Source organism: Henckelia pumila, chromosome 3 (genome assembly GCF_033568475.1).
Source record: "Henckelia pumila isolate YLH828 chromosome 3, ASM3356847v2, whole genome shotgun sequence".
Classification (NCBI taxonomy): domain Eukaryota; kingdom Viridiplantae; phylum Streptophyta; class Magnoliopsida; order Lamiales; family Gesneriaceae; genus Henckelia; species Henckelia pumila.
The window spans coordinates 19272584-19295040 of NC_133122.1; the positions used below are offsets into that span (position 1 = coordinate 19272584).

Genomic DNA, 22457 nt, shown 5'->3' on the forward strand with positions numbered 1-22457 from the left:
CATGACGAAATATTAAATTTGTCATTAATCGTGCTGTAAGTCTCGTTAGTCCTTAAAAAAAATATTGAATTCATTTGTAATTTTCAGGAAATTGACCGAAGACCTAACTCTCTCTTTAGGAGGATCGAGTACTTGAGTCATCGAGGGGAATAATGTAAAGATTTGTTCAAAGTATGGGGACTTTGAACCTGTGAAATAGGAGACAATATGTCGATATCACACGCACAATTTTTTTGGTGTAATTTTATTCTATTCTTCGGGTGTGCTTGTGTATTTTTGGATTGTGCTTAAAATTTATTAAAAAATATTCTTTCTGATTATTTCCACCTTTTGGCATTGTTTTCAAATTGCAACTATAGATTGTACGTAAAAATTTGTGTATGGGAAAATATGGGTACTGCGACACATCTACTCGAACTAACAAAGGATGAAGATTAAAATGATAAAATTAAATTGTTTTGTGTCAAAAAAAGAATATGGTGAATGCTTTTGAAGAAAGAAATATTCGTTCAACTTTGAATTTTATGATGTTGAAATTTCTGGTTGAGACCAATTGAACAAGTTCAATGAATTGAATTTTACCATTAATTTTCCTTATGTATTTAATTATTAAAGCGTAGAGAAATAAATTTGTTCACTAAAAGACAAGACCGACTTCTCAAATTCTCCTCTCATCACATCATTATACATCATAACTAGAGCCGTCAATTTGGGTTAGACCCGTCGGGTTGGCCTGGCCCGCCATACAATTTAAGTGGGTTGGATTGAAATTTTTTCAACCCAACAAAAAGTGGGCCTAGATGGGTCAACTCACCTAGGCCCGCGACCCGCGCGAGTTGGCCCGCCGCGGGCCTAGAGAATTAATAATTTATTTTTATTTTTATTGTTATATACGTATTTTTTAATAAAAGTTTGTGAATTTTTTTTGTGTTAATTACTTTATATAAAATTTACACACATGAAATCAATAATTAAAATTTTTATTAATATGTTTCTATTAATATTTATTTATGAAATGATTTTTATAATTAATTATAATATTATTTATTTATTTTTATTTGTCGTGATTCAACCCGCGGGCCGACTCGCCTAACCCGCAACCCACCTTGGGTTGGGTTGGGTTGATGATTTTGAGCCCGTCAGGATGGTGGATCGGCCCGCCATCGACCCGCCAAAAGGTGGGTTTTTGGTGGGCCGGCCCGCCCCGCCATAAGTTGATCCGTTTGACAGCTCTAATCATAACATGAAAAAAAAATTTAATTCCAAACAATGTTTACGTATATGTGTCATATATGAACTCTATACACTGATATATATGGTAGACGTATCGATTAATTTTTTTTAAAAGTACAAGAACAATCTTAAATTCAGATTAAAACTATAGAATCGATTAAATTGAAAGCCATGATTTGTTCTCTCAAAAATAGAAAGCCATGATTTGGTTTATAAAATTTATTTGTTAATTCTTATTCTCGTGATGCTACAGTAATCAACTTACTCATGCTTATTGTCACCAGAAGGAATAATTTATTAGTATATCCTATTTTGAAGAGTATTTTACCAATTCTATCTGGAAATTCTATTTTATAATCTGACCGATTTAATTATATTTAAAAACAAATCAAAACTTCGATTTTAAAAATAATATGATAAAATCTCAAAAAGACGCATGTAGCAAAATAATTGAGCATTCATTTTTGAATACATATTATTTATTTATATATTTAACATTAATATGATAATATCAACGTCAGGTCTATGTTCAATCCTTTTGGAATTATTAAAGTTTAAAGTTTAATAAATGCTTGAATTAGCTAGTTTATGTTATAAAGTAATTGAGTTAAACGCTTGGAGGTTTATGAACGTTTTTCAAATATAAAGGCTTATATATCATCCGTCAAAACGGATTAGGTCCGTCGGACTAGCTCGTCTCGTCAAAATTTGACGGATTGGGTTAAGATTTTACCGACTCATCTAACAATTTTAACCAAAAGTAAGAAGATATTGCTTTATTTTTCGAGGAAAGATTCTCGACATTGCACACTATTTGATCCAAAATTATAGATTTCTCATCTCTCTTTTTTTTTTAATAACCAAAAAACAAGAGGAAAGAGGCCAACGCATTCAAGATCGAAAATCTATTCCATTATTTCGTTTTATTATTATGTTGTATGCTATACTCGAGTTCAATGAAACAAACTAGTTAGTTCCATGATAGTCTTCTTTTCAAGCTCTGTTTGGTAGCATATGTTATTAATCTGTGTATAGTTCATCTTATACAATCTCGCGTTTTTCTCGTCATATTATTTATTCCTCTATTAATTATTTATTTTACATCATTCAATCATTAATTATTTATCTTACATCAATTAAATTATTTAATTTAAATTACTATATTATCCTTTATAAATAATATTATTTATTTATTGTTAAAAGTAGGGGTGAGCATCAACTCGGTTAAACCGAATTAACCGACCGAACCGATCTAAATCGGAAATTTGGTTCGGTTAATTTGAAAATTCGGTTTTCATTTCCAAAAAATTAGGTCAAATCGGTTAAATCGATTCGATTTCGGTTTTTGCTTTTTAAAAAATCGGTTAATCGATTTAACCGATTTGTCAAAATAGTTTTTTTTTTACATTTTTAATAAAATTGGTCATGACCCATGGGCTTCCAAAATTCAAAACTAAGCACACATGACCGGCCCACAACCTCAATCTCTAAATCCGGCCCACAACCTCAATCCCAAAATTGCAGACACAATCGATTTATCTCAATTCTCTCTGCAGTTTGTTCTCATCATTGGTAGAGCTGCCAAACGGGCCAACCCATGGCGGAGTGGGTCGGCCCACCAAAAATACACCAAAAAGCGGGCCGACCCACCATCCTAGCGGGCTGAAAATCCTCAACCCAACCCAACCCAAGGTGGGTTGCGGGTTAGGCGGGCCGGCCCATGGGTTGGCTAACGACAAATAAAAATAAATAATTAAATGTTATAATTAATTATAAATATTATTTCATAAATAAATATTAATAGAAACATATTAATAAAAATTTTAATTATTGATTTAATGTATGTAAATTTTATATAAAGTAATTAACACAAAAAAATTTCATAATTTTTATTAAAAAATACATATATAACAATAAAAATAAAAATAAATAATTAATTCTCCAGGCCCGCTATGGGCCAACCCACGCGGGTCGCGGGCCTAAGCGGGTTGGCCCATATAGTCCCACCTTTTGTTGGGTTGAAAATTTTTTAACCCAACCCACTTAAATTGACTAACCCGACGAGCCTAATCCAAATTGGCGGCTTAATCATTGGTCATCGTCCTTGCTCGTTGCTTTGATCTTTCGACTTTCATCTCTGGTCATCGTCCTTGCTCGTTGCTTTGATCTTTCGACTTTCATCTCTCAAAGAAGTCGATTTTTCTAAGGTGAGGTATGATTAAAATTTCTTTAAAACTGTCACTCAACCCTTCCAGTAATTTCTCAACTCTTGTGCTTTTGGTAGACCAATTTTTAGGCTGAAATGAGATTTGGGATAACAATTATCTGGTTTTGCTGCTAAACTTTAATCAGCGAAAGTTTCTGGTTTTGTATTCCTTTTTCAGATTTTTTTCTTTTCTCCAGAAAAAAATCGGTTAACTCGGTCACCGACCGAATTAACCGATTTTTATTCGGTTCGGTTTTGATCGATTATCATACATAAATCGGTCGGTTTGGTTATATAAAAATAAATCGATTCGATTCGGTTATTCCCAAATCGATCGAATGTTCACCCCTAGTTAAAATGACAAAATTGTAATTTATCATTTTTATATAAAATTTAATTAATTAAATCAAATAAACTATAATGCATTAATCAAATCAAATACTATATTCACTATCATTTTTGATTTATTTTTTATTACATTATATTACTTATCTATGTATTATTTATCTCATCATACCTATCAAATGGTATCTAAATGTCATATCTATCCTTAAAATTGTGATAGTTATAATGTTACTTTATTTGATATATAATATAATATAATATAATTAATTAATTAGTTCGAGGTCGAAAGATCCCAAGTCTCCATAACGAAGCAAAGTTTGGAATCTCGTGAATAATAGCGAAAACAAAAGAGCTCATATGAGTTATCGGTCAATTTTTGTGATATAAATATCTTTATTAAAAAAATATTATTTTATATGTCAAAATTATTATTTTTCATCATAGTTATGAATCAATTTAACTGTCACGTAGATATAAATCTATGAGACCATCCTACCAAATATCTTAATGAGAAAAAAATAATTTATGATGTCTAAATTAGTGTGAACCCCAGTATAACTCCTAGAGAAAATAAATAAATAAATAAATAACTCAAAATTCTAAATTCTCCTGGCTGATATTTCATTAATGGACAGCACGGCTATGTAGAAGGCCTTCTAATAACCTTCCAATCATGGCCCAAAACCCAAACCCAAACCCAAACCCAAACCCAAACACAAAGAGTAATAAATACATTTTTCTCATGGTCTTTTTGTCTTGTTGGTAATCTCAATAACATAGTTGAGTAGATGCTACCCGCAGGGTAGTGTTCTGCGGGCGGCATATACTAAATCCTCCACATCATCAAAAGGCATGGACTCCATTGTTAATAACACATATATCTTAACGGAAATTTCGAACCTACCCATAAGATATTACCCTATGGGTGGTGTGGAGTGTTGTGATTGGTCTAAATTATGTAGGTCCCACATATTTTATGTGGGTCCCACATGATTGGACCAATCATGTGCTTCCACATAACCCATGGGGTAATACCCCATGGGTAGGGTCGAATGAACCTATCTTAACACTCACGGAAGAGTCGATGCTACCCCACCCGGGTAGTGCCCGGGTGGGGTAGCAACAGCCTAGATGTTGTTGCAGGTCAAATGATTTGACCTGCAAACAACATCCGGGCCGTTGATCTGACATCAGGGGTATTACCCTGATGCCAGCATCGACTCATCCAACACTCACAACCCTTTTAACAACAACAATCATTATTTATGGGTCCAACATTCCACTCAATTAATATAAAAATATTTTTATATTAAATAACTACATTTTAACTATTTTAAATTATTATTTATTTTCAAAATAATAATTTACTTTTTTAGTTTTAATTTTATTAATTTTAAATATATAATAATTAAAAATAATTATTTTTTTAATTTTATTACTTTTTTAGTTTTAATTTTATTAATTATTTATTTACCGTTTTCAATATTTTATTTAAATAAATTTTTTTTAAAAAAATAACACCCACCCGCAATGCATTGAACACAAATTATTCTATGTTACATCTGTAGTACTTCTCCACACATGATGTGGTCAAATATTAATCATTGGATCATCAATACATATGTCAATTTCCATAAAAATATATGGGTCCCACGTGATCTAATGGTATTGAAATAGGAGGAGAAACACTTCAGGTGTAGTATAGACTGACCCCAATAAACACCCATTGTGTATGCTCTAAGAAATTCACACATACTATATGGATTTTCTTTTTGAGCCATTTGTTAAAAAAATATTATTATTTTTTTTGAGAAGAAAAAATAAAAAAAATATTATTTTTTATATCATAAAATTTTATTTTTTTTTATATCATAGAAAAAGAAAAAGAAATTCACAACAACAATACTGTTTTAATTAGGCAGTGTTTTCGGAACTGGACCGGACCGACCGGTTCGACCAATTCGACCGAGAACTGGTCGCCGGACCGGTCCGGCCCGACCCCAAAAACCGAAAAACCGGTCCAACCGATCAGAACCGGCCAAAACCGGTCAAGAACCGGTTGGACCGGACAAAAACCGAAAAACCGGTTTTTCGAATTTTTTTTCATTTTTTATTTTGAAAATTTAAATTTTTTTATTTTTAAACCTTAGATTTAATATTTTTAAATATAAATACATTATTATTTGAAATTTCTACTTCATTAAAATTTTTTTAAAATAATTATTGGTTTTTTTTAAAATAAATAATTTATTATTTAAATAATTTATAACTATAATTGATATTTTAAATATATTTACCTATTTATTTATCTTTTAAACTATGTTAAATATATATTTTATATCTATTTATATAATTTTTGAGTTTTTAAAATTCCAAAATATATTATTTATTATATTAAATTATATAAACGGTTTTTCGGTTCGACCGTCTGGTTAAAACGGTTCGATCGGTTGGACCATTTTTTTAAGTAAACCGGTTCGATCACCGGTCCAGTTATAAAAACATTGTAATTAGGGACCAACCATATATGTCGGGGCCTCCAAAATACAATAAAGGCTTATCTACAATGATTTAAAATTTTAGTGAGATACGTATCAATAAATTAAATAAAAAAATTCTTATGAGATAATTTCATAGTTGTATTTCAGACCTAACTTTAAATCATAAAAATATATTAATTTTTATGTTAAAAATATTATTTTTTTAATATAAATATAGATTGAATCAACTCTTAAAAAACCCTAGTCCTTAATTAATAAGGTTGCACTTGAAATGAATTGATGAATTTGATTTAGGGTTGTATTTCAAATTCAAAACACATACATATCCAGTGTACTTAAATTCAGTTGAAATTTGAAATCAAAGAATTTGAAATCTTAAATCTCTATTTGTCGTTTTAACAAAAACTATAATTAGTGATAATGATATAAGTCAGAGTTTTTTAAAACCTTATAACCTCTCAAATAGGGATGACATACCGTACCTTACCGAAAATCGCATACCGTATATCGTACCGAAAATTATGGTATAAAAAAATGCATATCGATACCGTACCGAAACTCTCGGTATACCAAAAGTCGGTAGACCGAAATTTTCGATACATATAAATAGCATATCGATCATACCAAAATTTCGGTACGGTATCGGTATATACCGTTTTATACCGAAAAAAACCTTATATTTTTAAAAATTTATTGTTTATAAATATTATATATTTTTAATTTTTTAAATATTTTTTGGTATTTCGGTATACCGTTATATACCAAAATTTTCAAATTACATACCGTTACCGTACTGAAAAATTCGATATCTTTACCGTACCGTACGAAAATTTTCGATATACCAAAAATTCAATATTTTTCCGGTACTATAACTTCGGTATACCGAATTCGATATTTTTTACCACCCCTACTCTCAAACAATATGATTCAGTCATTCTACTCAATAAAGACAATAATTGCATCTCAAATCCAACATACAAGAGCATCTCCACCCGTTTTTTATTTTGGAAAACATCTCCAAAATGTATAAACCCAATTCACTCGAACTCATCTCTTTTTTGGTTCTGAAAAAATTTTATTACGAAAATGTCATTCTCAAATATTTCAATTTAATTTTTTTGTATTTTTTTTGTATTTTTTAATTCGATCATATATATATTTGTTCATTTCAACCCTTTTATTTAATTTAATTTTTTGGGTGTTTTTTTAAATGAAATCAATGTTTTATTCTTATTTATTTATTCTAATTAAATTATATTGAAAAAAAAATAGAATAATGATTAAATAAGACCGTGAATAAAAAATATATTACATATTTGCTCACGAACTGAAATCAAATTAATTAAATTGAAATAAATATGCAATAACATTAAAATATAAAAAAATAGACGATTATTAAAAGATATAATAGTAATGATTTAAATAATTTGTAATAAAAAATAGTAAAATAGAGAATTTTTTTAAAAAATAAATAATATAGATTGGAAGAGATTTTTAAAATAGAAAATTCAGTATTTTATTTTAGATAATAGAATACTCTGAAATGAAGAATTGCATTGGAGATATCTAAGAATTTTAATCTTTTATCTTATGACTAAGCACTAATTAGTAATAGGATTTATCTTGATATATAAATATAATACTCGAATAAAAGTTGTAATCGCGAAAAAAAGAAAGAGAGAGAGAGAGAGACAAGGACGAAAGTGGAAAGCAAAACTCGAAAATGGTGAAGTTGGCATCATTTTGGATTTGACCCTTTGAATAGTGTAACTATTGCAGGTGGGGAGCTTCACGCTACCCAAACCCCAACCCCACCACCCTTTTCTTCATCCCGTTCCCCTCTCTCATTATTATATTCTTCTTCCAATTCCTTTTTTCTTTCAATTTATTATTTGTTTTTGCAAATCCCCACCAATCTTTGAGCAGTATTATAATTGTCATTTGCAATTTTGCACTCTTTCCTTGTGTAATGCATTATGCATCTACTTTCTTCCCCCTTTTCATTACATCCACGCAATTAGCAAAACCCACATTCTTTCCTCTTTTCTAAAAATATTCTTGGCCTCCATTATTGCCTTTGTACGCAGAAGGAGTTTTTCTTGCCGAGACTCTTGATTTTTGTGTGTTTCTTGAGGAAAGGTGGTGTTTTTCCTTTTATTCTTTTGGAATTTGTACGCGATATGGGTAATATAGGGAGCAGCGGGGTGCACGGGCGGAGAAGGAGCTCCGGCAGGCGGAGCCACCCTCCACCTCCGCCGCCGCAGGATCCGCAGCCCGAGATCACGGCTAACCGATACGTTTTCGCAGCTGCGACGCCGTACCCTCCTGCACAGTACCCTAATCCCAACGCGCCACCTTATTACCAGTACCCGGGTTACTACCCACCACCGCCTGCATCGATGCCGATGCCTCTTCCTGCGCCATACGATCATCACCACGCGGCGGCGCATGCTAGTTGGGTTAACGGGAGGTACCCCTGCGGACCCATGATGCAGCCGCCGGCGCAGCCGTACGTTGAGCACCAGAAAGCGGTCACCATCCGCAACGATGTTAATCTGAAGAAGGAAACTTTAAGGATCGTGCCTGATGAAGCAAATCCTGGAAAGCATCTCGTTGCATTCACTTTCGATGCCACTGTGACTGGAAGGTATAATTTTTCTATAAGACCTTTCTATTATGTTCAGTTTTATGTAGATTGTGGAATGATTAGCTTCAATTTTGGCTTTATATGAATATGCTATGGTTCGTTTGACTGATCTTGTGGAAATTTTCCTGACGCGTGAACTTGTCCTTCTATGGGTATCTTATTTCTTAGAGAAGCAACTAATGTTGAATTTTAGTTAATCTTGGAGTGGGAATGTTTTTTAGTTTTATGGAACAAGTTTAAACCTTGATACAAATCTTGGGCTCGTTCCAAAAACTCTGCAAGAATTTGGGTTATTGGTTACAAGTTCCAACCTTGTAGTGATATTGCTGCACATATTACTGAAAAATAAATCGGCCAAGCTTGAAAATGTTTCTTGACTTTCTAGGTGTCAATTTAGCTTTGATTGCACGGACAATATATTCACGTGCAATTAGGGTGTTTGTTGTTCCCATGGTTTCCAACTTTCCCAACTTTTATTTCCTGGTATTTTCAAAGTGTCTGTTATACTTCTTAAACGAATCGAGGTAATGGATGTGGAAAAATATAATTGTTGGGAGTTATATTTGGTAAAACATTTGGAAGCTGTTCTTTAGGAGGTTATATTTTTGGAGAACTTAACGTTAAAATCTTACTTCTCACCCCTGTGAATTTAGTTGAGAATTTTTTTTTTGTATTTGAATATGTCAGTGGACTGATTGATGTTTGATAAGTTTATGAACTATGGAATATTTTTCTTTGGGAACTTGGATCAATCATTTCTGTAAGGTGACAGTGAATTGAAATGCATCTAGTGGAATCCATTGGGTAGAATCTCGCTTGTGTGGCTCTGAGGCTCATGGCGTGACACTTTGTGCGGGTCTGGGGCTCATGGCATGGCTCTTATCAGTTATCCTCTCACCCAACATCTTTGTTTTTTTCAACGTGGGACTGACCTTCAAATACCAAACTCATTTTATAGGCGTCCTTTTCCAAGAATCATTTAAAACTCAAACTTGATAATTCGAGTTTTTTTTTTCTAGTATTTTTGTCCTATTTTGTATGTTTCTCTTGATGAAGTGTGATTTTAACTTGGTTTCCTTGGTACATGCAGCATTACAATAATTTTTTTTGCCAAGGAAGGTGAAGATTGCTGCTTGAGTCCAACAAAGGAAAGCTTACATCCATCAATCACTGTTCATTTTCAACAAGGTTTAGCCCAGAAATTTAAACAATCATCGGGCACTGGAATAGACCTTTCGATGTTCGAAGATGGAGAATTGTCAAAAGACAGTGACTTGGACGTGTACCCATTGGCAGTTAAAGCTGAGGCGTGCTCAGATAGCAACAGTGGCAATCCGGACGGTGGATCCTCAAACTCCCAGATAACTCAGGCCGTGTTTCAAAAGGATAAAGGCGAATATCGTGTTAGGGTGGTGAAGCAAATACTATGGGTGAACGGCATGAGATATGAATTACAGGAGATTTATGGGATTGGAAATTCGGTAGAGGATGAATTTGATGCGAATGATCCTGGAAAAGAATGTGTTATATGCCTTTCGGAACCTCGAGACACCACTGTGCTTCCATGTCGACATATGGTACTCATACACTCTCCCCCAGCATTACAATTTCACACCACTTAATACTTTATATCTGGAATATTTTTCAAGGCAGGTGGGCCAGTTATGGCATGGGGTATAAATGAGATCTTTCAGGGTTGGGCAATAATAGTTACATTTTCATTATTGTCAAAATAAGGACTACCTAAAACGAATTTAGTAAAATCCATGGATTTTGTACACCATAAATCTTGAAATTATATTGGAGGCCATTTTCCCCAAAAGCTACATCTCAAGTGAGGAAGGCCAACAATGCCTTTTATCTTCAACTAGATCTTTGGTCTTTCCTTGAACACTTGATTTCTTGTATTCGTGAAACTACGTTTCTGTGAAGGAGCCTGTTAGTAGCTTATGAATGATGTTTCATTGTTTTTTGTTTGGATGCAGTGTATGTGCAGCGAGTGTGCCAAAGTTTTGAGGTTCCAAACGAACCGGTGTCCAATATGCCGGCAGCCAGTGGAGCGTCTTCTAGAGATCAAGGTCAGCAATGGTACCGATCAATGAACTAAATCAGCTGCCGCAGTTTAATGTTCTGTAAAGTTGTTTTTCTTTGTTCTTTTTTTTTTTTGCCTCGGTGGTTTTGGTGCCCTCTTCTGTTTTTGCCTCAATGAACAGAAGGCTCACACTGTTAAGCTATTGCACCTGCTATACGCTAAGGTTTTGGTTTGTTGACTGGATTTGAAATAATAATTAGTAGTGCTAAGTGACATTTCCTTTAAATACTTTGGCATGGCTTGCTTTACATCCAAATTAAGCAACATGCGATTTTGGGATGATGCCATATTAGAAATCATACATCGACGCTATCGACGCAAAGCTTGTCCTACAAACTCTTGATGTGTAACTAGACATGACCTGAGGTTCTTATCGTACCCAAGAAATAGATATGTTCACTTGATGTGTAACTAGACATGACCTGAGGTTCTTATCGTACCCAAGAAATAGATTTGGCTGAACATAATAATGCAACTGAATTTGATTACGATTTTCTTCTAAGGTAGTGATTGGAAGAGGTTTTAGGAAGTATTTCTCAATTTTTCTTTCATTATAAAATTTTATGAAGGAAAAATTGATAAATGCTTATCAGAAGCTCTTTCAAATATTACCTAAATCTCATACGAAAAACAAAACTTGTCCAGCTTTTAGGTGATAACCCAGTGAGAAAAGCGCTATCATTTTAGTGGAAAGTATACTCGAAGAGTTGTGAGTGCACCAGATGAGCTAAAAAAACACACACAAAAAATTTAAATAGGAATTTAGAAGAGAGGTGGCTCCTAAGTTTTTGTATGTGAAAGAAATTTTTTTTATTCAACTATACTTCCTCCTTTTTATTTATTTATTTATTTTACTAAGTGCATTCGAATTGACCCTTCATCAAACATGTAAAAGAAATTGAGAATTAAAGAAAAAAAAATAGTTTTTATTCAACTATTCTTGCTCCTTTTTAATTTTTAATTTTTTTTTTTACCAAGAACGTTTGTGAAACATATTCTTTTATATCCAAATTGACCCTTAGTGGTGTATTAAAATTCATACATCAAAGCAAGGCAATGAATTTAAAATGGATTAAACAGAAAAGTCAATCTGGATTAATTATTGTCAATCTTGAATTGTTAAACTCTAAAACTTTGTTACAAAATAAAATTTAGTTTATGAACTTTCGAGAGCCTAAAATACATACAAAATTTGTATTCGTATATTTATGAACATTGTATTCCCCTACTAGTTTCAAATAAGCTTACTATCCGTTTTTTTTTAAAGAAAAAAAATTATTTCTGAAGTATGCTAGTGCTGTCTCGATGTGGCCCTAGCGTCCAGGCGCTCTCCGGTGGCACCTGTGTGGTAGAGGTTTCCCCAAAACCTCTTTTAAAAGTCTTTTTAATGTCCTAACCTATTTTTAAGGTGTTGGAACCCGTGAGAAATCTTGATCCGTTAGACGGTTTCACACAAATTTTTACCTTTTAAAATTGGGTGCATAGAACTAGAAAAATGAAAAAATAAATAAAGGGAGGGAGGGAGAGTAAAATAAATTAAAAGTTACTAAGGTAGTGTTTTCAGCCTTTAAAAATAAGTGATTATAAATTTTTTTTCCACAATTTGTTAAGAAAAAAATTCATAATCACTTATTTTTAAAGGTTATAAATACTACCTAAATAACCAAATGTATGATAATAGATTATCCATTACAGTAATAGCATATACTGGTGTGGGTTAATATGATGCACAAGCCTATGTTGCAACATGAAAATCAAAATTTAAACCACAGTGAAGATTCGAGCTCACTTTCAAAACAAATAGTCTTCAACTGATAAATGTAAATGAGACAGATCCACAAGTATCACATAGTGAAATTAAAAGCTCCCACCACTTTTCTTCAATATATTTCTGCAATCAGTGGAAAATGGCAAATAGTGCAGGCCATCTTGGTTGATGACAAGAAGAAATTGCAAGAAAGGTAGCTAGACTTTCTCTCGGCGTGGTAATATTAAAGATCCATTTTGTTTTTTTAAATGCATGTCTTTTATGATATTATCCCTATATTTTCTAGTTTTACATATACTAGTGTTGAAATAAAGAGCACATTTGTTAATTTAATAATTGAAAAACTTTAAACTTTTTTATTTATACTTTTAGATATCTGTATGTATGGGGTGGGGGATAACATAGAAACATAAGTATAATAACTTTTTTTTTAGTACAAACACCATCGAATATCAAATTACATCAGATTACAACACTAAAGAATAAAACTGCTCGCACAACCGACGAGACTTGAGCTTTGACTCGAGACGTGCTTGTCTCAAGCAAAGAAAACTAAATCTACCTAAATAAATTAAGAAATCTACACGCAGTCAGCGAGAATCGAACTTGAAACTTCTTGGTCTCAGGACCTTAGTCTTAGCCACTAGACTAAGACCACATTGGCCATTTTATAGAAGTTTTCCTGCTACAGGTTCGAGAAAAAGTCGAGACCAAAGAAAAGATAACGAATGTTGTCCGCACAATAAAGGAAATTATTTAAGAAGGAGTTATACCGAGTAAGTTGATTTATTTAGTGCCACTATGAAATATTTTATATACTAGTCGTATAATTCCTTCTTCAATCATTGTCTTTATGATGTGGACGACATTCGTACCTTTTCTTTGGTCTCCACTTTCCCTCTAACATGTAGCAGAAAAACATTTACCAAATGTGTATACTATCTATCTATCTATCTATCTATCTATTATCTATCAATTATTATTATTATTATTATTATTATTATTATTATTAAGTGTGAAGAGTGAATAAAAATGTAAAATTTTTAAATTGTGAATTAACAACTTTACTCTTTATCCTACACTATTTTATGTAAACAAAAAAATATAGGGATATAAATGTAAAAGTAAAATATTAGTTAGGAATTAACTACTTTGCCCATTTTTTTTAAATATTGTACGTATAAAACTAAAAAAAATATAGGGATAAATGTAAAAGTAAAATATTAATTAGGATATTGGAGTAATAATATATTTTATATAAATACAAAATACAATCATTAGTTTTTAATCAAAGTAATATATTAATATTGACCGATAAAATAAATTAGTAATAGAGATATATATTTAAATTTTGAATAATATAAATTAAGTTATTATACTTATGTTTTTATGTTATCCCCCTCAATACATCTATTTCTATTAGATATATTAAGGTGTAAATAAAAAAAGAATAAAAATTTTCAATTACAAATTAACCTATGTACCCTTTATTTCTAAACTAGTGTATGTAAAACTAAAAAATATAGGGATAAGATCATAAAAGGCATGCATTTAAAGGAACACAATAGACCTTTAATACCACCACGCCGTGAGAAAGTTTAGCTACCCTTCCTTTCAATTTCTTCTTGTCATGAACCGAGATGGCTTGCTTAGTTGCCTTCAAGAATCCCTTGCTCGCTTGATATCTTATTCAAGTGAATCAAGATGAGAGGATTCTCCATTTCCTGTAGTCGCCAAAACACAAAAAGAAGAGAAAAGAAAAAAAAAAACTTGACCTAAAAGACATTTGGAACAAGAATACATTTGAATGTGTTTAACTGAATTATTGATTGATTCTTGAAAGAGAATTAAAACTGGGATTGTGCATAACAAATACAAATAACAAATGGACACTTGCACATTTTGTTTTTCTCATTTGTTATGAAGGATGGGGAAATGAAGCCACCTGCCAGCTTCATTCCCTTCTCGACCTGAACTGTTAGGTCAATGGAATCCGGATATCTCCACAATGATATGATATTGTCCACTTTGGGCACAAGCCCTCATGGTTTTGATTTTTGGAAACACACCCAAAAGGCCTCATACCAATGGAGATATCATTCCATATATTAATCCATGATCTTTCTCTTAAATTTCCAATGTGGGACTTTGGTTGATCATTCCTAACAATCCTCCCCTCAAACGAAGTCCCACCAGGCCTCCCCTCAATCCGTCCCTCCAATCGAGCCTACTCACCTTCAATGCGTTGTAGCACACGCCTTACATGAATTTCCGGGAGCATCCCTCGAGAGCTTTTTCACGGATCTTTAATCATTTAATCGGGGTCTCAAACTTCTTCTCCTTGAGTCTCCGAGGATTCCACCCACATTGGTTCCATCAGACCATGACTCGTTCCCACAGACGGCGCCATTTGTTAGGTCAATGGAATCCGGATATCTCCACAATGATATGATATTGTCCACTTTGGGCACAATACCTCATGGTTTTGATTTTTGAGAACACACCCAAAAGGCCTCATACCAATGGAGATATCATTCCATATATTAATCCATGATCTTTCTCTTAAATTTCCAATGTGGGACTTTGGTTGATCATTCCTAACATGAACTGCCAGTTTCATTATCTTCTCAACTTGAAGCCCATGTGTGTTTGCATCCTTGAGTAAGAAAAATATTACTCATTCGCAAGTTAAAAAGCTAAAAAAAAAAATACATGTTCTTAAGTAGAATAAATACATACTTCAATCGTAACAGCGGCATATCTATGAACTTTATCAATGGATATCTACCAACTTTATCAATGGTCTCTACAATCAAGTGGCCAATGTCTTCGTCGCCACCAGCATAAATAGTGGCGACCTACAATTAGACTGTCAAATTATTAAAAGGGAAAAAAAATACTCAGAACGAAGCAGAGTAGGGTAGAATAAAACCTAACCTTGGCAATCTTTTTAGCATCACAATGCGTCGTTATATCATTTAAGATGCGGACCACATCATTCACAGCAATGCGCATGCATGTTTGTAGTAACTTTGGTGGCATCCTCGCGAGCCGGCAATGACTGGCATACTCATGCAAACATTTTATGAGCACAATAGCACAAGTTCCATCTATGCAAGAAGTAATCAAAACAATCAAAATGATAAAATACTGAAGGTAAAAATACAGAGAGAATTAGGTGAAGTTTTCATTCCATTTCTTAGTTTGGAAAGTCTTATTTATAGACCTAAATAGACTAATCATGATTAACTACATGTGTTAACTAAGTCAAGCATTTAATTAAATAAGTAAACTACAATATGTATGAAATCATATTATGCCCAAATGACTCATACACGCCCAAATGAAATAGAATCTGCTAGAGTTTTCAATATTGTGGCACCAAATTCTTCATTTTTTTGTCGAACACTATGATATTCGTCACGGTGATGTCATCCTTAACCACTTGGCTGCCACCATGTTTGTCTAATATCAGTACATTCACTTCTTTCGGTCCCATTGTAACTTACACAGCGTTTGCAAGATCTGCCACAACTGGCCTCCACATGAGATAACGTGGTTGGTCCTGTCGACTGTCCATACCACAAGTTCGGGTACCCGCAGGAAAAACCCGAATTGGGACGGGTTCAAGGAGGTGTTATTGTTTTCGGGGTTTGGGGATTTTTTAAAATCCCCACATCAGACTAAAGTGGGTATATGTATGCTATCCCCACCCCGAACTCGCCTTGATAGACCCGATAATAATAAAAAATTAATAATATTAATAAATTATATAATAATTTCAATAATATTTAAAACTTAAGCTTTTACATCCTGTAAAACGAAAACCTAATATACCAATCTCATTTCTTTCCTTCCTTCACTCGTCTCCCGCACGATCGCCCCTCAAGCACAAGATCAGTGTGGAGTCTTCTGTGACGGATTTTAGCTTTGGAGAATGGCGTGGTGCTTGTGAAAACCTCAGATTCATAGGTTAAGGTGATTTTTTTTCTTTCGTGTTTTTAGATGAGTTGAACTGAACTGTTGTGAATTTTGGTATTTTGTTTTTGTTTTAAAAATAGTCAAAAAAAACTATAGATAATAAAAATTCTGGAGAGCAAAGGGGAATGACTTTTCAGGCTAGGTCTCAAGAGGAAAATGATCTCCTCGAAAGAAGTACAAAAAATCGGAGGAAGAAATTTTTGGTGAGGACGAGGAAGAAGACGGATGCCAAGTTATTAAACTTTCAATGGAGAAGAAAATCAGGATACTCATTGTTAAAATTATTTGTAGGACTATGGAATACTATCATTTCATTATCTTTTCACACAGATCAGATCTAACGTAACAATGAACAAAAAAAGCCCAGTATATGTTTATTCATTGTATATTCACGTAATTTATTCATCTTTCTTTGTGTATTTTATTCATCCTAAATGCTAATTTGGTGAAGGTATTAGAGGATTATTTAGGAGTACATATAATTCAAAAGGGGGCGTTGGAATTGCTTTCATTTTTTAAAAAATATTAGCAGGCGGGATATTTCAAGCGGGTTCGGGGATTTAATCCCCACGAGTTTGGGGATCCACCCTATCCCTACCCCAATTTAATCTCAACAACAGGGATTGGGACGGGGATGGGGACGGGGACGGGGTTTAATCCCCATAGGTTTGAGTACGGGGATTCCTTGATTAGGTAGAACCGAGGATTGGGACGAGAATTGGGTGGACATTTAATTCAGGAACGGAGATGGAGATAGCAAACCCGTCCTCACCCAGCCCCATTGTAATCCCTAATTGTTACACCTACTTTCGAATCTAAAAAATAAGATGCAATGTCCAACCTGTTGGCTAGAGTTTCTGCAGACAAGAAAGCAGCCACGATTGGAAAGACAACTGCATGTTGCCCGGTGGTGACTGGTGATTGGTGAACGCCAAATGGGCTGGAGCTTTGGAGTTAAATTGGGGTTGTGAGTTAAGATTGGGGTTATTTGGATTCATACCACGTCCAAATGAAATAGAATCTTTTCAACATTGTGGCACCAAATTCTTCACTTTGTTGTCGAACACTATGGTATTCACCACGGTGATGTCATCCTTAACCACTTGGCTGCCACCATGTTTGTTTAATATCAGTACATTCCATGCTTTCGATCTCATTGTAACTTACATGGCGTTTGCTAGATCTGCCACAACTAGCCTCCACACGAGACATCGTGGTTGGTCCAATCGACTATTCATACCAACAAATTTTTCTACCGAACTGAATGCAAAAAAGATCATTAGCCTACTGTCACGAATAAAGTTAAATGTTGAGGGGGAAAAACAGAATGAACGGTTCAGAAAATTTTATTGGTTTTTTTATTCTTCTTCCACCAAATTATTTCTCATTTTCCATTGTAATTTTCTGTTTGAGATACTTATGTTTTTGCACATTCATTCTAGAAATATATTGAGTTGTTACACCTACTTTGGAATATATAAAATAAGATACAATTCCAAACCTGTTGGCCAGAGTTTGTGCAGAAAAAGAAGTAGCCCCGATTGGAAAGAAGACTACACGTCTCCGGTGGTGACTTGTGATTGGTGAACGCCGAAAAGGCTGGAGCTGTGGAGTGAAATTAGGGTTGTGAGTTAAGATTGAGGTTATTTGGATTCAAACCATGCCCAAATGAAATAGAATATTTTAAACATTGTGACACCAAATTCTTCACTTTGTTGGCGAAAATTATAGTATTCGCCACGTTGATGTTATCCTTAACCACTTGACTGCTACCATGTTTGTCTAATATTATTACATTCTCTCCTTTCAATCTCATTGTAACTTACACAGCGTTTGCAAAATCTTCCACAACTGACTTCCACACGAGACATCGTGGTTGGTCTAGTCGACTGTCAATACCAACAAATTTTTCTACCGAACTGAATGCAAAAAAAAAAAACATTAACCTTCTGTCACAAATAGAGTTAAATGTAGTGCGGGAAAACATAATGAACGACTCATAAACTTTTGTTGGTTTTTTTTATTCTTCTTCCACCAACTTATTTCTCATTTTTCATTGTAAATTTTTGATTGAGATACTGATCTTTTTTCACAATCATTCTGGAAATATATTGAGTTGTTACACCTAATTCTGAATCTAAAAAATAAGATGCAATGCCCAACCTATTGGCCAGAGTTTCTGGAGACAAGAAAGAATCTTCGATTGGAAAAACTACTGCACATCGGCTGGTGGTGGCTGGTGATTGGTGAACGCCGAACGCGCTAGAGCTGTGGAGTTAAATTAGGGTTGTGAGTTAAGATTGAGGTTATTTGGATTCATACCACGTCCAAAAGAAATAGAATCTTTTCAACATTGTGGGACCAAATTCTTTACTTTGTTGTCGAACACATTGGTATTCGCCACGGTGATGTCATCCTTAACCACTTGGTTGCCACCATGTTTGTCTAATATCAGTACATTCCATCCTTTCGGTCCCATTGTAACTTACACAACGTTTGCAAAATTTGCCACTACTTGCCTCCACACGAGACATCGTGTGATATCTCTAAAAATATATGGGTCTGGTCCGACCAAAACCTGATAACCCATGTACGGAAAAGATATTCCAAAAATCCACAAGTTTCTATTAGGTGTCAAGTCCCACGTTTAATAATAGTCTAATACAAACAAAAATGTAATATTTATGGTCCAAACCTTAACTGTTGAGCCCATTGGACCGAGCCATGACTAGGTAACACAGAGACCCGACTCGGCCCAATATATGGGAACTTAGATATCGGAAATATTTGAGGATTTTTAACAGATAAAAATAAGCTATGACAAATTTGAGATATGATCAACTATTAAGTCAGCCCAAGAGTCCTAGCCAGCATGATGACTGAGTCCTACCTACTACCTTGGGTAGAATTTTGCCCTAATAAGAATTTTGCTACAACAAGATAATTCATCCCTCCAGCCCCTATAAATACACGTATTGTTTATGATTTTACACATTCACTTTTGCTCACGCATTCGCTCCCTCATATTCTCTTGTTCTCTCGTTTTATTTCTGAGAACTGAGTTAGGCATCAGAGGGGTCACGCCAAAAACACCTTCGGTGTCCCCTAACAAAGTTTATGTCTGTGCAGAACACCGTCATGCCCGACCCGACCTGATCTGTTGAAGATTTGAAGGTCCCATTGTAACTTACACAGTGTTTGCAAGATCTGCCACTACTGGCCTCCACACGAGACATCGTGGTTGATCCAATCGACAATCCATACCAACAAATTTTTCTACCGTAGTGAATGTAAAAAAGACCATTAGCTTACTGTCATGAATAGAGTTACATGTAGAAGAGGAAAAACAGAATGAACGACTCAAAAACTTTTGTTGGTTTTTTTATTCTTCTTTTACCAACTAATTTCTCATTTTCCATTGTAAATTTCCGATTATGATATTGATGTTTTTGCACATTCGATACTTGAAATTCTGGAAATATATTGATTTGTTACACCTACTTCGAAATCTATAAAATAAGATGTATTGCCCAACCTGTTGGCCAGAGTTTCTGCAGGCAAAGAAGCAACCCCGATTGGAAAGACGACTGCACATCACTGGTGGTGACTGGTGATTGGTGAACGCTGAACGGGCTGGAGCAGTGGAGTGAAATTAGGGTTGAGAGTTAAGATTGAGGTAATTTGGATTCATACCACATCCAAATGAAATATAATCTTTCAACATTATGGCACCAAATTCTTCACTTTGTTGTCGAACACTATGGTATTCGCCACGGTGATGTCATCCTTAACCACTTGGCTGACACCATGTTTGTCTAATATCATTACATTCCCTTCTTTCGGTCCCATTGTAACTTACACAGCGTTTGCAAGATCTGCCACATCTGGCCTCCACACAAGACATCATGGTTGGTCTAGTCGACTGTCCATACCAACAGTTTTTTTACCGAACTGAATGCAAAAAAAACCATTAGCTTACTATCACGAATAAAGTTAAATGTAGAGGTGAAAAAAGAGAATGAATGGCTCAGAAAATTTTGTTGGTTTTTTTTATTCTTCTTCCACCAACTTATTACTTATTTTTCATTGTAAATTTCTGATTGAGATACTGATGTTTTTACACATTCATTCTGGAAATATATTGAGTTGTTACACCTACTTTAGAATCTATAAAATAAGATGCAATGCTCAACCTGTTGGCCGGAGTTTCTGCAGACAAAGAAGCAGCCCCGATTGGAAGGACGACTACACGTCGGCCGATGGTGACTAGTGATTGGTGAACGCCAAACAGACTGGAGCTGTGGATTTAAATTAGGTTTGTGTGTTAAGATTGAGGTTATTTGGATTCATACCACTTCCAAATGAAATAGAATATTTTTAACATTTTGGCACAAAATTCTTCACTTTATTATCGAACACTATGGTATTCTCCACTGTGATGTCATTCTTAACCACTTCGATGCTTCTATGTTTGTCTAATATCAGTACATTCCCTCCTTTTGGTCCCATTTTAACTTACACAACGTTTGCAAAATCTGCCAAAACTGGCCACCACACGAGACATCGTGGTTGGTCAAGTCGACTGTCCATACCAACAGATTTTTCTACCGAACTAAATGCAAAAAATACCATTAGCCTACTGTCACGAATAAATTTAAATGTAGAGGGGAAAAACAGATGAACGACTCAAAAACTTTTGTTGGTTTTTTTATTCTTCTTCCACCAACTTATTTGTCATTTTCCATTGTAAATTTTCGATTGAGATACTGGTGTTTTTGCACGTTCGATACTTGAAATTCTCGAAATATATTGATTTGTTATCCCTACTTCTGAATATATAAAATAAGATGCAATACCCAACCTGTTGGCCAGAGTTTCTGCAGACAAGGAAGAATCCCCGATTGGAAAGACGACTGCATCTTGCCGGTGGTGACTGGTGATTGGTGAACGACGAACGGGCTGGAGCTGTGGAGTTAAATTAGGGTTGTGAGTTAATATTAGAGTTATTTGGATTCATGCCACGTCCAAATGAAATAGAATATTTTCAACATTGTGGGACCAAATTCTTTACTTTGTTGTCGAACACTATGGTATTCGCCACGGTGATGCCATCCTTAACCACTTGGCTGCCACCATGTTTGTCTAATATCAGTACATTCCCTCCTTTCAGTCCCATTGTAAGTTACACAACGTTTGCAAGATCTGCCACAACTGATCTCTACAAGAGACATCGTGGTTGATCAAGTCGACTGTCCATACCAAAAATTTTTTCTACCAAACCGAATACAAAAAAGACCATTAGCCTACTGTCACGAATAGAGTTAAATGTAGATGGGGAAAAAAAAGAATGAACGGCTAAAAAATTTTGTTGGTTTTATTTATTATTCTTTCACCAACTTATTTCTAATTTTCATTGTAAATTTCCGATTGAGATACTGATGGTTTTGCACATTCGATACTTGAAATTTTGGAGATATATTCACTTGTTACACCTACTTTCAAATCTATAAAATAAGATGCAATGCCCAACCTGTTGGCCAGAGTTTCTCCAGACAAGGAAGCAGCCCCGTTTGGAAAGACGACTTCACATCGGTCGGTGATGACTGGTGATTGGTTAACGCCGAATGGGCTGGAGTTGTGGAGTGAAATTAGGATTGTGAGTTAGGATCGAGGTTATTTGGATT

The 22457-nt window shown here is 34.3% G+C and overlaps 2 protein-coding genes across 2 annotated transcripts; one reads left to right on the plus strand and one right to left on the minus strand.

Moving 5' to 3' along the window:
• The first annotated feature begins 7952 nt into the window (after positions 1-7952).
• LOC140890662 (probable E3 ubiquitin-protein ligase LUL2) lies at positions 7953-11244 on the plus strand. The gene is made up of 3 exons (XM_073298605.1): positions 7953-8932; positions 10023-10509; positions 10918-11244. Exons 1-3 carry the CDS (start codon positions 8466-8468, stop codon positions 11032-11034), a joined length of 1071 nt encoding a protein of 356 aa, XP_073154706.1. The 5' UTR covers positions 7953-8465; the 3' UTR covers positions 11035-11244.
• Positions 11245-14441: 3197 nt separating this feature from the next.
• LOC140888189 (uncharacterized) lies at positions 14442-21949 on the minus strand. Its single transcript, XM_073295875.1, has 6 exons — positions 21845-21949; positions 21630-21738; positions 15730-15902; positions 15585-15650; positions 15269-15448; positions 14442-14516 (listed from the first exon to the last, which is right to left on the minus strand). The coding sequence occupies exons 1-6, from the start codon at positions 21947-21949 to the stop codon at positions 14442-14444; spliced, it is 708 nt and encodes a 235-aa protein (XP_073151976.1).
• Between the last annotated feature and the right edge of the window lie 508 nt (positions 21950-22457).